The 15,492-nt window shown below is 48.5% G+C and overlaps 1 protein-coding gene across 1 annotated transcript in view; it reads left to right on the top strand.

Annotated features, from left to right (window-relative positions):
• Nucleotides 1-14,775, top strand: part of AK5 (adenylate kinase 5) — a 206,730-nt gene extending 191,955 nt beyond the window's left edge. Inside the window, exons 11-14 of the mRNA XM_027874060.1 lie at nt 2,868-3,031; nt 4,737-4,856; nt 7,707-7,883; nt 13,404-14,775. Coding sequence (XP_027729861.1) covers nt 2,868-3,031; nt 4,737-4,856; nt 7,707-7,883; nt 13,404-13,472 — 530 coding nt within the window. The 3' untranslated portion in view covers nt 13,473-14,775. The remainder of the gene's footprint in view (nt 1-2,867; nt 3,032-4,736; nt 4,857-7,706; nt 7,884-13,403) is intronic.
• The last annotated feature ends 717 nt before the right edge of the window (nt 14,776-15,492 follow it).

The following is a 15,492-nucleotide window of genomic DNA, read 5'->3' as shown; positions in this document are numbered from 1 at the left end:
ATAGATAGATAGATAGATAGATAGATAGATAGATAGATAGATAGATGAGACAGAGAGCCAGATTATTAGGTGCTTACTCTGTACCAGCATTATGCTAAGCAAAGGAGATCTGTATAAAAGCAAACAAGACAGTCCTTGCCCTGGAGAAGCTTACATTCTAATAGGAAAGACAATACATGAAGTTGGCAATGGAAAGGGGAAGGAAGGAGCGCCCATGCAGGAGGAGAGTGAGGAGGCATCAGGAAATAGCAAGGTAGCCTGGTTCCCAGCTAGATAAGACAAAAGGCTCCCCTAGCACAGCTGGGGAGCCATGAGGGAAGTCCAAGTTTCTGGTGGGATGGAGATGGTCCAAGCTTGAGGCCCTGGTAGAGAGACTTCAGGAAGTGGAAGTGATGGATGTGCTCCATCAGTGCTGAACTTTCCCCTAACTGAGAATTCATTCACCCTAATGGAGAAGTGTCTCTTCTCCTCCCTATCCCACCCCCCCCTTTCTGTCCTGGAGGACAGGCGTCTAACTCAAAGTTTGTGGGGTTTTCTTGTTCTTGAAGTTGTTCATAATTCCTGACTTATTTAGAACTTTAGTGCCCCTTTACTATAAATAATATGATCCATCATTGGTGTTACTGAGGGATGTGTCTGGTTATGTGTAAATAAAAGGACACAAAAGAGGGAAACTGCCTCTGGTCTTGGTATACAGGCTAAAGCAGACTGTTGGTAGATCAGAATAATTCTGGAGGGGTCAGGCCCTAAGGAGTGATAGGAGAGAAAATTTCTTCTTTTTTGTCCATTCTTATAAACATCCCAAGCAGATAAAAACCTGGATCTGGGGTTTTTTCTATTGGGCAAAACAAGTCGTTTTCCATTTTTGTCTGGTGGGAGGCTTTGCCCTGGGGTCATATTTCTAACTCCAATGTTCCTCCCTCTTCCCATGGAATTTTCCACTAGTTCTAACACTGTCTTGGCTTGTACTTCCTTGAATGTCTTGACAACAATCACATCCACACAGACAAGTATAAAATTGAGGCAGCATTCCTTTCACAAAGATTTCTGTCTCTGCATCTGCAAACTGTAGGTTTGGGGGGGCGGGGAATGCCTTCTTTGCTTGTGCATAGCAGGGAATGAGTTGATTTCAGAATACCTGAGAAGTATCTGTGAAGGGGTAGAGTTAAGGGCAGTGACTAGAGAGCGGGAAAAAGGGAGGCTTGGCATCTGGCTGGTAATGCCCACATTCCAAGGGTGGGAGCCAATGGGAGGAGTGAGCAGCCTCCCCTCCATTTTCAACCAAACAAGCCTCCAGTTGCTTATATAACACACCAAAAGTGACCTGGAGAATCTCAAAACTGCCAAATTAGAAGGCACCTTAGTGGCCATCTGGTCCTACCCATACGTCACTCTGAATCCCTCCTCAGCATCCCCGAGTGGCCGGCCCTCCAGCTTGTGCGTGAAGACCTTCTGTGAGGTAGAATTCGCTGTTTTCTGAGGCAGCCTGTTCTACGTGCAGTTGAGTCTGGTTGTTATAAAGTGTTTCCTCTTTGACACTTTTACTCATTTCTTCCACTGTCAGCAAATGTCTAGGATAAGACTTGAAGTGAGATGTTCCTTTTTCCATAATGCCCCCCCTTCCACTCCCCCAGATTTAATTATGATTCCAAAATAAAACTAAGTAAGCAAAATAGTTTTCACTATTACAGAATTCTCTGCAGTCACTCAATGATGGGAGAAATGTGCTGTTAATGAATTATGCTCCATTGATATAAAATTTGATGGGAGGACTTTTTTAGAAGACAAAAAAAAATCCCTCCATCTATTTTCATTTGGGAAAAGTGACTTTTCCTACTGTTAAAAAAAAAATGGGTTGGGTGGGGTTTTTCCAGCTTGTTTTTAAATTTTACAAAGCTGTACTCAGCCCAACCTGTCACTGAGAGGGAACTTTGGCTATGGGGCAGAAAAGGATATGTGGGAGGGAGTCTTGGAGGGACCTTTGGAAGAGCATCAGATCTGACCCTCCTCCTAGCCAGGCGCTGGCTGAGTGTTACCCACATTCCAAGGCAGCTCCTTCCATCTGGGGATGGTTCTGGGACCTGCTTGCCCATAGTTCTGCCCTCTGCACACAGGACCATCCCATCGTGGCTGAGTCAGCAAAGAAGCAAGGATGGTCTTCAAAGACAAACAAGATAGGCAGGACCAGGTAAAAATTGTCTTCTCTCTTCACATCATTTCAAGGGTTCTACCTTAAGGAGAGGATATCACCTTCTGCTGCAGACTTGTTAGATGTCATAGTAAGTCTTCTTGGACAAGATTCAATTCAATTCCATCCAACCTTCATTTATAAACTACTATATGCCAAGCCAAATAACAACAAATGGTTCCTCCCCTCAGAGAGCTTACATGGGGGGAGGGGCTACAAAATGTACACAGATCAATAAAAACAAATATGCACAAAATAAAGATGAAGAAATTTTCTAGGGGTGGGGTAAGAGGGAGAGGGAGGGATGGAGAAGACTAATTAGTGGTGAGATGTCCCTGTACTGAGCCTCGAGGGAAGCTGGGTACGCTCCCAAGATGTGAAAATGTGGAGGGATAGCTCTCTGGGCGTGGGGGACAGCCTGGGCAAAGGCGAAGAGGAAGGAAATGTGATGGTTCATAGGGGAAGGACAGGTGACTCGGCTTGCAGGAGGGTTGGGGTCAGTCATAGGAAATCTGTCAGGAAACCACATTGCAAAGGGCTTGAAATGCCAAAGAGAGTCATATGTCCCACCGTGGGAGGGGACATTCATGATCCCTCACTTTTCTATGCCTCAAAACCGGAATATCTTGGCAAGGGCCAGGACAGGGATGCCTAACTCAGCCTTTTCTTCTTCTTCAAGGTGGTCCTGGCTCTGGCAAAGGGACCCAGTGTGAGAAGTTAGTCCAGAAATATGGCTTTACTCACATCTGTGCTGCTGAGCTCGTGAGGAATGAGCTGGCCTCAGCATCAGAAAGAAGCCTGCTGATCAGGGAGCCCCTGGAGCGGGGAGACCCAGTGCCCGTGGTAAGCCTCCAGCTCGGAGCATGGCGTGGGCAAAGTGGACAGAGGCCCACGCAGCGTGGGCATCGGAACAGGGAACCACGTGATGCACTCTTTGCTTTAGGTCCCCAGATTCGGAGAGCACCCCGACCCAAAACCTCCCTGCCTCGATCAGAAGCTCCTTCCTAGGATGGGAAGAGATCGGGCTTCAAAGCCCAGCTCTGTATGATCGGGGAGAGTCCCCAAGGGCCCACTCCTGGCCTCAGCTGTGGAATCAGGTGGTGGCACTAAGGGACCTCTAGGCCCCTTCTAATCGATGATCCTTTGAACCGAATCAGAGTAAGACACCTCGAGGGAACAAAGCCAAGGGTTTTGGTAGACACTAAGGTATAACTGTAGCCTTTCCTGAAGACCAGTTCTGCTGGGGGGGGGGCGCTCCCCGGGACACCACCGGGCCCTGAAGGGGGCGGAGCCTCTACTCCTCAAGTTCGCTTACAGCCAGCCCGCCATCCAGCTGGTCAGTGGCTTCACGTTAGGAGGAAGGGGGAGGGAGTCCTAGGGTTGTGACCTCCGGGAGCGAAGGCTGCTGGATGAGAACAGCCTCTTCTTAGGAGCAGCTCAGGTGAAGGACACCCCCATTTGGACTTCTCTTGTTCTGTGCAATCCCAGAATCCCCAGACCTGCCCTGACGGGAGGACCAGGGGCCTGGGTGCTGGGCTAGGGTCTCTACAGGGAGAGTCACTGCTCTCCCTGCCTTGGCAGTGAAGCCAATTCACTTCTCAAGACTGATCTTTCCCCTCTGCAATCCATCCTGTTCACGGGTACCAAAATGATTCACCAGACCACCAGCTGACCACGTCACTCCTGGGTGGCTCTGTTCAGGGCAAAACAGAACCTCTTCTACCTGGTGTTAGGTTGTGCAGGGTCTTTCTCTTAGGGTCCTCCTCCCCCCCCCCACTCACCCCTTACACCCCTCAGCAGCAAGGACTGCTAGCGTATGCCACCCTGCCCAACTCACAAAGGTGTCTGGAGTAGAATTAAAGTCTGGCTTCACCCTCCAAGCTGAAAGACTTGTCCAGCTCCAGGCTTCAAGTCAATGATGATAATAGCCCTTCAAGGGTTGCAAGGTGTTCATCATCCCCATCTCATAGATGAGGAAACTAGAGGCTCAGAGAGAGTAAAGATGTGCCCTTGGCCACACAGCTAAGACTCTTCAGAAGACGGCTGCTACCCCAAACCCCACCCTCCAAACCTGCCTTTCACCTAGACTGGGGCTGACCAATGCTCCCCAGGAGGGGCCTTTGTTGGGGGCTCCCTAAAGGACTAACATGTCTGGGCAACCTTCTCCCATCTCCTCCCTCTGCCCCAGCTGTTAGTGATTTCTCTGCCCTCCCATACTCCCTAGATCCCTGCTGTGTCCTGATCACTCCTGAGCTTACTGGGCACCCTCCTCCTTAGCAGAATGGAAGCTACCCTAGGGTAGGGCCTGCCCTTGTTTGTCTTTGTATAGCACCTGGCTGGAGGAAGGCACATCAGAGATTTGTGGAGTCTAGTTGGCCTAGAAGCTGGCCTCCCCCAAACTAATCTACTCTTTATTATAACCTCCTATTTAATGGCACCCTTGTCTACCTCTCCTCCACACACTCATGTGGACGAGCCTAGGTGAGCAGACCCCCTTCTCAGGGACATCCCTCCCTTCCTCACGTTCAAGGCTTTCTCTTTGGCACAGGACATCGTTCTGGAGCTCCTGAAGGATGCCATGGCAGCCCACCTGGGAGAAGACACGAAGGTGTTCCTCATTGAGGGCTATCCCCAGGAAGTGAAGCAGGGGGAAGAGTTTGAGCGCAGGGTGAGGTCCTGTTATGTACATTTTCAGCGCACTAACTCCTGCAGGGTGGAATGATCCAGAAAGAATCTAGGAAGGTGACTTCTGCCTGGGTCTCCTCCTTATGGAACCCAAGGCCTGGAGCCTTGGGCCAAGCACCAGCTTGGACTCCCATGCACTGAGTCTGTCCCGGGGGGGCCGAGTCTCTAGCTTGTCTGCCCCAGCCCCAAGTTCTAGGAAATCTCTGACTGTGGTTTGTCTATATGAATACACCAATGTCAGTATGCACGAAGGTAGGAGCCCAGCTCCCTCAGCAGAGTGGATTTGAGAGACAAGAGCCTTCAATACATTATTGACAAGTATTCACACAGGATTTGGCCGAGGGGCCGGGCCGCAATCTGTGATGCTTTGAGTGAACTCAAAAAGCAGGGGTATTAGTCATGACTTCAGAATAGGCCACAGTAAACACGGGTGCAAGCAGGGAAATGATTCTATGTTTGAAGGCCCCATTAATGAGGAACCAATATTAGTGCTTAATCCTAAACAGCACAGCATCTAAATACTTAAAGGGAACATTCATCAATCTGCAGGAAGAAATAGTGAAATGATAATTGTGGAGGACCTCTGTGTAATCCTGTCAGACCTGGACAAACCTAACCAAAAACAAACAAAAAACCCAAGAGGTGCCTGAACAGACTTTTAGAAAGAGTAGAGGTAACAGATATCTGGTAAATACTGAATGGGAACAAAGAGGAGTGTACGTATTTCTCAACTGTGCATGATACCTGCATAAAAAAAAAGATTACGTATTGGCGCACAAAAACTTCACAAACCAATGCAGAAAAGTGGAATACTAACCACACCTTTGCTGACCATAGTGTGATAAAACTGTATTCTTTAAAGGCATTTTGAAGAAATCATTTAATATAACTGGAGCCTAACCTGATCCTGACGAATTGGTGGGTCAGAGAGCAAATCATAGACACGATAGAAAATGTCATAAAAGAAGATTACAATGAAACGTACCAAAACTAAAATATGGGATATAGCTAAAATGCTCCTTAGGGAAAATTTTGTATTTCTAAGTGCTTTCATCAACAACAATGGATGTGTAGCAGAGGATAGCATTTATTTCATGCCTACAAAAGATGCAAAGCCTTCTTGGGTTTCTATGACCAGACTAAAAATACACAGACCACCCACAGGAGCCCATAAACTCCCTTGGAAGGGAGCTGAATTTGGGATTCCCAGAAGATTGTACCATATAGTCCAGTGAATCTCTTGCCTTTTACATGACTCCTCTCGAAATCGTTGTGCTGCTGAAGAGACCCACTCTGGGAAACGGTGGAAGGAAGGGTTTTCTGCGCTGCTGTCTTGTGGCTACATTCCTTACTGGTCTTCCTTCAAGTGTGAGGGTCACACAGGCATCCTCTTCTCTTGCCAGGAGGCGTGCTCATCAGGCACTCCCTTCTTCTCTCTGAGAAGACCACATCTCCAAACTCTCAAATATGGGGTCACTTTTGACCTGGGAGTAGCTCTTGGGGCTGCTCCCATCAATACCACCTAAGGAATCCCTGACCAGAAGACTGGAGCCCGGGACTGGCTAATCCCCCTTATTCCAACTAGAAGGCGAGGGTTCACAAGTATAGGTCATGATGGCTCCCATCAGGCTTGCTGGCCAGTCCAGGCAGGCCCCGGGTGCTTCTGACTGGAGGCAGACGGTTCTAGGGTTCAGAGTAGTCTGTTGGTAACTCTAAAGGGTCTAGCAAGCACCTGGGGAACCGAGCTCTCCTGCAGACTTTCTCTGGGGAAGTCTCTGCAGCTGCTCCCCTAGGGTTTTCTTATCCAAGTCTCACATTTGCCTTTGTCTTTTCAATCAGAAAAATGAAACAAAACAAAACAAAAAAACACAAACTCATCCAAATCTGAAAGGGGCACACCCCTCCACCGAGAACTGTTATCCACAAGCCCGCTCTCTCCCCTAAGACATGATCCAACCTGCTCCCTCCCCGAACCTTGTAGCCTGGATGAGCAGGCCTGTGCCAGGCCGCTTTTTTAAATTAACAGGTGAGAAAGTAGCTGCTTTTTCAGAAGAAGCTCAGGTTGTAGAGACAGAGCATTTTGAAAAGAAGTTTGGAAATATTCCCATCATTATGTGACTTCGTTGATGAAAACCACACATTTATGTCCTATAAAAACTCTCAGACCTGCATATGGAAAAACTTGAAAACAGTATTTTCTAACTTGTTTAAAAATCTTCCAAATGGAGAGTTTCAGTGGGTTTTGGACCCATGTGTTAAAAATGTAAAAATGCGATACCCTACAAATAGTTTGTGAGAGACAAATTTCAACACAAATCCTTGCCTAATTTGTAGGAGGGACTGATAAGAGTATTATGATTTAGTAAACATAGTAAATGATGAAATTCTTCCATCTGACTTTATGTATTTTTGTGATTTATCTTTTTCCAGCTCTGACAGCTGTTTTAACATAATTTTTAACTTTTTATTTGAATTTATTATTTAAATTTTCTTATTTTATTAATTTTAAATTAAATTTTGAATAATTTTTATTTATATTTATTATTTAAATTAAGGTTCAAAAAAGTTTTAAAAGAAACTGGATGTAAAACCTGACATTCAAATCACTATACACCAAAGTATTAAAAGCATGATTTTCAAAAATAGAGACCAATTAAATTGCTCTCATTGAAAAACATTAATTTTTTTCATGAGAACGAAGAGACGAAGAATTCTCAGTGGTCCCCACGGGGCATCCCCCCTCCCCCCACCACAGAATCACAGGATTTCAGAGCTGAAAGGGAGGATAATTCCCAGATGGAGAATTGAGAGTTGCCTTGCTCCATCTCCCCAGATTGGACAGCCCCACCTGGTGATCTGCATGGAGTGCTCAGCCGACACCATGACCAGCCGGCTGCTCCAGAGGAACCCGGATGACCGCGCTGAGGCCGTCACCCAGCGCATCCAGACGTACTACCAGGCCCTAGTGGCCATGACTGCTCACTACGAGAAGAACACACAGTTACACAAGGTGAGTCTAACCCTTCTCTCCGAGATGGGCTGATGGCTTTTTCCTCCAAGATGGTGGGGGGAGAGGGGGCAGGGAGAGGAGTGGCGAATGGATGCAGGAAAAGTTTGGAATTGTTTGTAGCAGTCTGGTACCAGAGTCAGAGCTGGACTTGGACTCTAGAGGTCTGAGTTCCAGTCTTACCTTAGAAGCTTACTAGCTGGGTGACCCCTGGCCATGTCACATAACCTCAGTTTCCCCATCTATAAACTGAGGAAAACAATAGCTCCTACTTCCGGAGGGTTATGATGTTTATAAAGTGCTCTGCAAACCTACACTCTCTACCTACATGCTAATATCTGGTATTCTCTTTTTTTGGGGGGGGGGGCTAGGCAGTGGGGTTAAGTGACTTGCCCAGGGTCACACAGCTAGTAAGTATTATATGTCTGAGGTGGGATTTGAACTCAGGTCCTCCTGAATCCAGGGTCGGTGCTCTATCCACTGCACCACCTAGATGCCCCGCTGATATCTGGTATTCTTGAGCCCAGCTCCTCAGACACCAAGGTGGGCTCGCTTCCCATCTGGTCCCATGTAGAGACAGGTTTGCCCCTTTTCTCTCCTCCTTCCTTTTTGGCCAGTCAGAGCCAAAGCTCTAACGTCACACAGCTCCTTACTGGACAGGGTCTTACTTTCCAGAGGTGCTCAGCTGAAAATGGCTTTTCTAAATCTCCCCAAGAAAAAGACACAGATCCAGAGGTTGACCCATGGGCCACAAGTGCCCCATCTGTCCAATGAGCATGTGGAACGGTGTCCCTGTGGTCATTTCTAGGATTCTAAGAAATTCCACGCGATAGAAATGTCTGGACCAGTTTGCCTTTGGGGCACTGACAGATAACCTGGGAAACAGAGGCAGCTTCCCTCCAGCAAATCAGGGCTCACTGGAGATGGGGAAGTAGTGGTCACTAAGGGACAGCAGATAGAACACTGGGCCCAGAATCAGGAAGACCTGGGTTCCAATCCTGCCTTTGACACCTAATCCCCGTGTGACCCTGGACAAGGGACGTCACCACGCTGGGCCTCAGTTTCCTCATCTGTAAAATGAGGCTGTTGCCCACAATGGCCTCTCAGCTCCCTTCTGGACCTCAGTCACGGTCTCTGATTCATGCTCTGCCTCAAAGCATCCTTACTTCAGACTGAACACACTCCTTGGTCTCAGCTAGTTACCTGACTCCAGGGTCTCTCCTGTGGAGTGGACGTACACAGGAGACACGGAGAAGGAAATAACCAATTTATCCTTGTGGTCACGACCAAAACGTTCTTGGGACGAACGGGGAGGTCTGGCTCCTTCTCCCCTGTGCCTGCCGGGCACGTTCCCCAGCATCTGACGAGGTCCTCAGCCTGGAAAGGTAGCAGGGCTTTCTCTGCTCGCGCAGGGACCGATCTTTGTCTCATCCACCTCTCCCCAGCACAGGGCCCCCACTCTCTAATCCCTTAGCTATCCAACATCTCACAGATTTAGCGCACCTTGCTGACCTGAGTTCAACTCCTACTTCAGACACTTCCTGCTGTGCGACCCTTTGCAAGTCCCTTAACGGCTATTTGCCTCAGATTCCCCATCTGCTAAATGGGGACAAGAACAGCACCTACCTCCCAGGGTCATGAGTAGAGAACTGGGAGGGGCCTCAAGGACCATCTTGTCCAATCCCCTCATGCCACAGATGACCCCTAGAGGTTAAGTGACTTGCCCAAAGCCACAAGGACATTAAGCATCAAAGGCAGAATTGCCCTAAGGGCAGCGCTCACCACTGGACTGGACTGCACTGCCTGTTCTAATACAGTCTCCATGGTATAACCCCATGATGTTGGTACTGGGGGCCTCCCTGAGGACTGGGGCGGTTCCCAAGGAGCTGAGTGTGTGCGCTGGACCCTTCCAGGGGCAACTCTTCCTGGCTCCTGTTCCCATGGTCATGGGTACAAGCACAGGACCCATTGGACGGCGCCAGAGTCAAGTCGAGTTCTGGGAACGGCCCTCGGTCTGCCCAGTCTAGGTTCGACGACAGGACAAGGCCAGGTCGGCTCTCCATGGTGCTTGGACGCAGGAACGTGAGGAGAGAGGCCAATGTGGTCCTGGGCTCATTGAGTGACAAGCTTGAAGAAAGAGACCCAAGTTCGAATCCTGACCTTATGGCTGATTTCCTGTGTGAACCCCGGGGCCTCAGTTTCCTCATCTGCGAAATGGAAGGATTAAACAAGTCCCCTCAGAGTTACAAATGATGATCCCATGACCCTATTTCTGACCGTTCTTCACAGTCAGATTCTGTAACATTTCCAGGGACAGCTGGTCAGAGTCCTTGGCCCACCTGTGAAAACAGGATTGAGAAGTGAACGAATACTGAAAACTGACAGTGTCATGGGGGCACAGAGAGGAGAAGGAAGAGAGAGATTTCATCCCCTTAAACATTCATTGGTGGAGGAGTCTCAAGAGCCCTTCAGAAATGCCCGGTTTGTCAATGAAAAATGGATCTGAGTGGATTTGTTCTGGAGCCTTCCATCTCGTGTCTGAAGAGCAAGCTGTCCTAGGGAAGGAGGACTGCTCCTATTCTCGGTGGCTCCAGAGGGCGGGGCGAATTCAGCTCACTCTAGGGGAGAAATCCCTAAAAACTGGCCCTTTTCCAAGATGGAATAAGCTTCCTTATCAAGTACCTAATGATCCCCTCTGAAGAGTGCAGGCAGGCACTGGACAGGGCATCTATGCCGGGCTAGCCATTATCACCTTCCTCCTGTGGGGATGGCATTGTCAGGACAGCGCTGGGAGGCAGGTAAAGAGGATTACCGTGTGTGTGTGTGTGTGTGTGTGTGTGTGTGTGTGTGTGTGTGTGTGAAGTGACTGATGCACAGTGATGGGACTTTGATTTGGTTGGATTTGGTTAGGAGAATGGGTGAGTTCTAAGCCCCTTGTAGCATGAAGAAGTCTCCTTAATAATAATGACTTACATTTATACAGCACCTACTGTGTGCCAGGCACTGTGCCAAGTTCTTTATAATTGTTATCTCATTTGGTCCTCATAACAACCTGACAAGATATGTACTATTAGGATCCCCATGTTGCAGCTGAGGAAACTGAAGTAGACAGAGGTCAAGTGACTAGCGGGTGGGAGTCTAAGAGAGCCAACTTTCCCTCTGCAGATTCTGAGCCCCTGCTACTGTCGTTTCTTAAAATTAGAAAATATTAGGAATGCTAACCGCCTTATTTTGTAGATAAGGAAGCTTACCCAGAGCAGGGAAGCGGTTTGTCCATAATGACAGTCAGCAATTAGCAGTCGGGATTCAAACCCATGATTCTGATTCCAAGTCCAAAGATCAATTTTTTTTTTTAAAAAGTATTACTTTATTAATACGTTTTGTTTTGACCCAAGACATCCCAACAAACACACTGCCCCAAAGAGTAATCCTCCAAAGGGCTTTCCATTACATCGCAGACATGTCAGTTTCCAAAAATCAGACAAATAACCAACATTTGCATGTAGAAGCTGGGTACCAGAAGAGAAAAAAAGAACCCTAGAAAGAAAAGCCAGTGGGCCAAGGGTGGGCGACATGCAGCCATGTCAAAAAGCCCTATGTAAGTTCAGCTGGGGCAGAAAGGGTAAACAAGACAAGGGACAGAAGCAGAAGACACGCTTGGGGAAGGCATCCCTTTGCCATGGGTGTGATGACTTGCATCATGGCAAGTACTGATATTTCCCTGGGAAATCATACCAGGAAATGAAGTAGAATGGAATTATTGAATAAATATGGGGCTCAGATGTTTTCTTGACCTTGGCAAAAGAGTACTAACTGGGAGGAAATAACCAGGAGTTATAAGTTTATCCTTTGGTCACATGTACTCTCCAAATATGAGTCCCCTTACTCTAGAGATCTTGTGAATGCAGAGGAAGAGTACATCCTCAGTTTGGGAGGGGGTGGGATTGTAACAAGAGTTCCTGCTAGATCTGCTTGGTAAATACCCTTTCTAAATGTTAGCCAGCTGATAACCAAGGGGGCACACCAATGGGGGCTCATGAGCTACAATCCTAGAAATCTCCTTCTAGGTTACGTCTAGAGCCCCAAGACAGCAGTCATCATCCTCTAGGAATCCAGCCCACCAATGCAAGGAGAGGATAAGGAAGGAGATGTCCAACCAACCAAATCAAGTCCCATCCCTGTGCATCACGCACGGCTGCTCCTTTGCCTTCTTGCCCACCAAGAAAAGAATAAGCAACAAGTGATTTTTCTTTGTTTATGACTCAGTTCTCACCCTTCTGTTTAAGGGTACCAGAAGAGAGTGCGTGCCAGCACTCTGCTCAAAGTCTTCCTAAGACATAGCAGCCCAGTTTCCTTTTAACTATGGCACCATGAAGGCAATCGCTGCTTCTTTTGAGGGGGGAGGGTTCTGCAGAGATTTGGAGTTGTCAGCAGCATCATCGCTCTCCCTTTACCATCTCCTAGCTCTAGGGGAAGCAGGCTGGACTGAATCTGTGGTGACCCGCGGACCTCTCAAGGAGTTGTTTGTACTCATGGGACATGAGGGCCATTCTGAGTGGTTCATGGTTTGTTTTTCCCCTAAATTCCTATCCTCAGTTCACAGAATTAGAGTTAGAATGATATAATAGCTAGTATTGATACAGCCCTTTAAGGTTTGCAAAGTGCTTTACAAACATCTCCTCTGATCCTCACCACAAATATAGCAGGCACCCCCATTTTACTGATGAGGGCATGAGGCTCAAAAGGGTTAGGGTAGGCTTGTCCAAGGTCATACAGCTGGTAAGTATGGGAGGTGGGACTTCCTTCCACCTGGAGTCTCAGAAATACCAAAGGTCTATGTCTCGAATTATGGAACAAGATAATCTCGGATCACCCAAGTCGTACAGGTTAATAGCAGTCACAATAGCATGCATTTCTACAGCATGTTAAGGTTCATCGAGTACTTTGCAAATATCCTTTGATCCTCACAAATGTGAGGTAGGGGCCATTCTTCTCATCCTCATTGTTCAGATGGGAAAACTCACTGGGACAGGTTGGTCATACAGCTCACACAGACACAGTGCGTGTCTCAGGCTGGGTTCAAACTCAGCTCTGTCCACTCTGCCAAACAGCGGCCTAAACATGGCCCCCTCCTTGGTTCCAAACAGCGTGGAAGTCACATAGTCACAGGAAGGGAATTTAAGGACCCCCATTTTACAGATGAAGATGTGATTTGTCCAAGGTTACATACGGAACAAGCAGAAGGCTGCAGGTCAGCCCAGCAACGAGTGTTTCTAAACTCCCCCTGGACTGGAGCTGGGCTAGGAACACAGGGACGGATGGGAAACCCTCCGATCTTCCTCTTTCTTCCCCCACACTGTCTGTCCATCCTCTCTCTAAGGGTTTTATGTCAAAGGATTGAGGTTTCACATCCTCTGAAGTTCCAAAAACAGCTATTTCTGGGGCAAATTATAAGTAGATGTTAACTGAAAATAACTCGATTTGTGAAAATCACAGCCTGATTTATTTTTCATCAAATCCTAGATAAATGCAGAGGGGAGTCCTGAGGAAGTATTTCTTCACATCTGTACAGCTGTTGATTCCATCTTCTGAAGAACAAAAGGGACAGACAGACACAACAATTCCAGGCTCCGCATCCCGCCCAGATCATGGTGTATGTACAAAGCTCAGCCTCTCACGTCCCACAAGCGTCCTGGCCACAATGCTGCCTGAAGCCTGAAGGGTAGCGGGTGTCAGCGTCTGGTGTATTCGGCATTGTCCAGCCTCCTCCTCTTCTGTCCTCGCATTGACCATACCCACACCTGCACATCTCTCCTTTCTCCATCAGTTTCCAGGGCACCAGGATCAGCACATCCCGCCTGCAGGAGCTCCCAGGAGGGTCTGTCAATCAGCCAGGCAGCACAGGCGGGCAGGGGGATTCCCATGGCATCCCACAGGAACTGTGTTTTAAGAGGTTTCCCCCTTCACTGTTGTCACTAGGGTCAATGCAGGCCTTAGTCTCCTCGTGAGGAGAAGAGGACCCTGCTCAGTCATCTTTTCCTATCATGTGGTGCCTTCACACTGCCTTTCTCCTCTCCCTTCTCCCCAAAGCCAGAGCAGTCCAGCAGATGGACAACTCCTTGACATTGAGTCAACAGTAGAAAAGGAAAAGCTTCTCACCAGCTTCTGGCAGCAGAGGCAGCTGTGGGTAGTGAGACGGAGACAGGAGGTCTTGCCTCTGGCACACACTAGTTACATGGCCCTCAGTGCAGAGGGTGCCAGCCTGCATGGACAGAAGGAGCTGATGAAATCACAGGTCGAGTCTCTTGCTGGAAGCTGGCCGTTGCTCTGAATACCGTCAATGCTTGAGAATGTGACATTCGAGGATTTCCTTCCTACAAAATGGCGCCAAGATGACAATCAATGCCTGACTTGGGAAGCCTGGCATAGAGAGCATAACAAATAATGCACTCAAGATAGTCCATGAAGGCATGAGAAATGAGCCCCATGGGGGAGCCAAGGGACGACCTTGTCCGCTCCTCCCCTGGCCGTCCACATCGAAGTGTCTGGTCACAATCCTCACTTTCACCGCCGTGTGCTCGCCTGCCCTGTCACTAGCCCATTTGGAGAAAGCGACCCCAAGAGGAGGTGCTGGGGGTGGGGTTTGGCCGGTGCCTCGGGACGCCCCTGCCTGGTAATGGCCCCTCAGCAGGTCTGGGAAGACCCTGCTACACTGGCATCAGTGACCCCGCCTCTTCCTCTGTGCTCCTGCTGATCTGGTCCAATCCAGTGTGTCCCAGCTGCTGCTCCCCTGTCTCTGCCAGAGTCCAGAGCCCCTGCTTGCATGACCTCTTTCTTGCTTCATCTAAGATCATTTCTGGGGCAGATCTGCATTTTTAAAGTGGCTTTTATTGTAATGACCATATGACAAACCAATAAAGTTAAATGGAAGACAGACTAAGAGTCGTGACTTCTTACACATCGGCTAAACCAGAAAGAAACCATTGCAGGGCTGGGGCAACAGGCATTTCAGGAACTCCTAGTGGGGGTGGGGAGGCAGGGACGAAGGCCTGGAAGGTCTGGAAGGCATGGCCCGGACACCTCTCTGGCCTCAGCTTCCTCCTCTGCACAACAAAGGGGTCCTTTCTCCTGCCCTCAGGTACTTCATCTGCAAGAGAAGAGTGCTGGCCTAGGTACCTCGGAGGTTCCTTCAGCTCTAGAATGGTGGTGGTGATGGGGGGAGGGGCCAGTCTTCCAGCTCTAAATCTATGACCTGATGACATCTATGGTCGGTCCAGGGCAGGACCCCCTGCACAACACAGGGACGTTGAATCCTATCCTGAACCCTTCCAGTGAAAAGGACCTCATTCCCTGCCATGGCAGTCCATTCCACCCTCAGCTCTGACGAGCAGAAAGTACTCCCACTGACTACCATCTTCCTTCCCACTCAGCCACTTGATACTGGTTCACTCTGCCCTAGGAATTCCGGTTTGGATGGGCTTAGGGCACCGACCTTGATTTCTAAAAACATTCCATCACATCACAACCACATGCTAATACTGCGGCAAGGTAGAAGTATTAGGAAGGAACCCTACATTGGATAGGATGGATGTCTGACACCCAACACTCATGC

This window comes from Vombatus ursinus, unplaced genomic scaffold (genome assembly GCF_900497805.2).
Source record: "Vombatus ursinus unplaced genomic scaffold, bare-nosed wombat genome assembly UNPS02014804.1, whole genome shotgun sequence".
Taxonomy (NCBI): domain Eukaryota; kingdom Metazoa; phylum Chordata; class Mammalia; order Diprotodontia; family Vombatidae; genus Vombatus; species Vombatus ursinus.
Note: the sequence above shows the minus strand (reverse complement) of the source record. Positions and strands in the feature narration are given on the sequence as shown.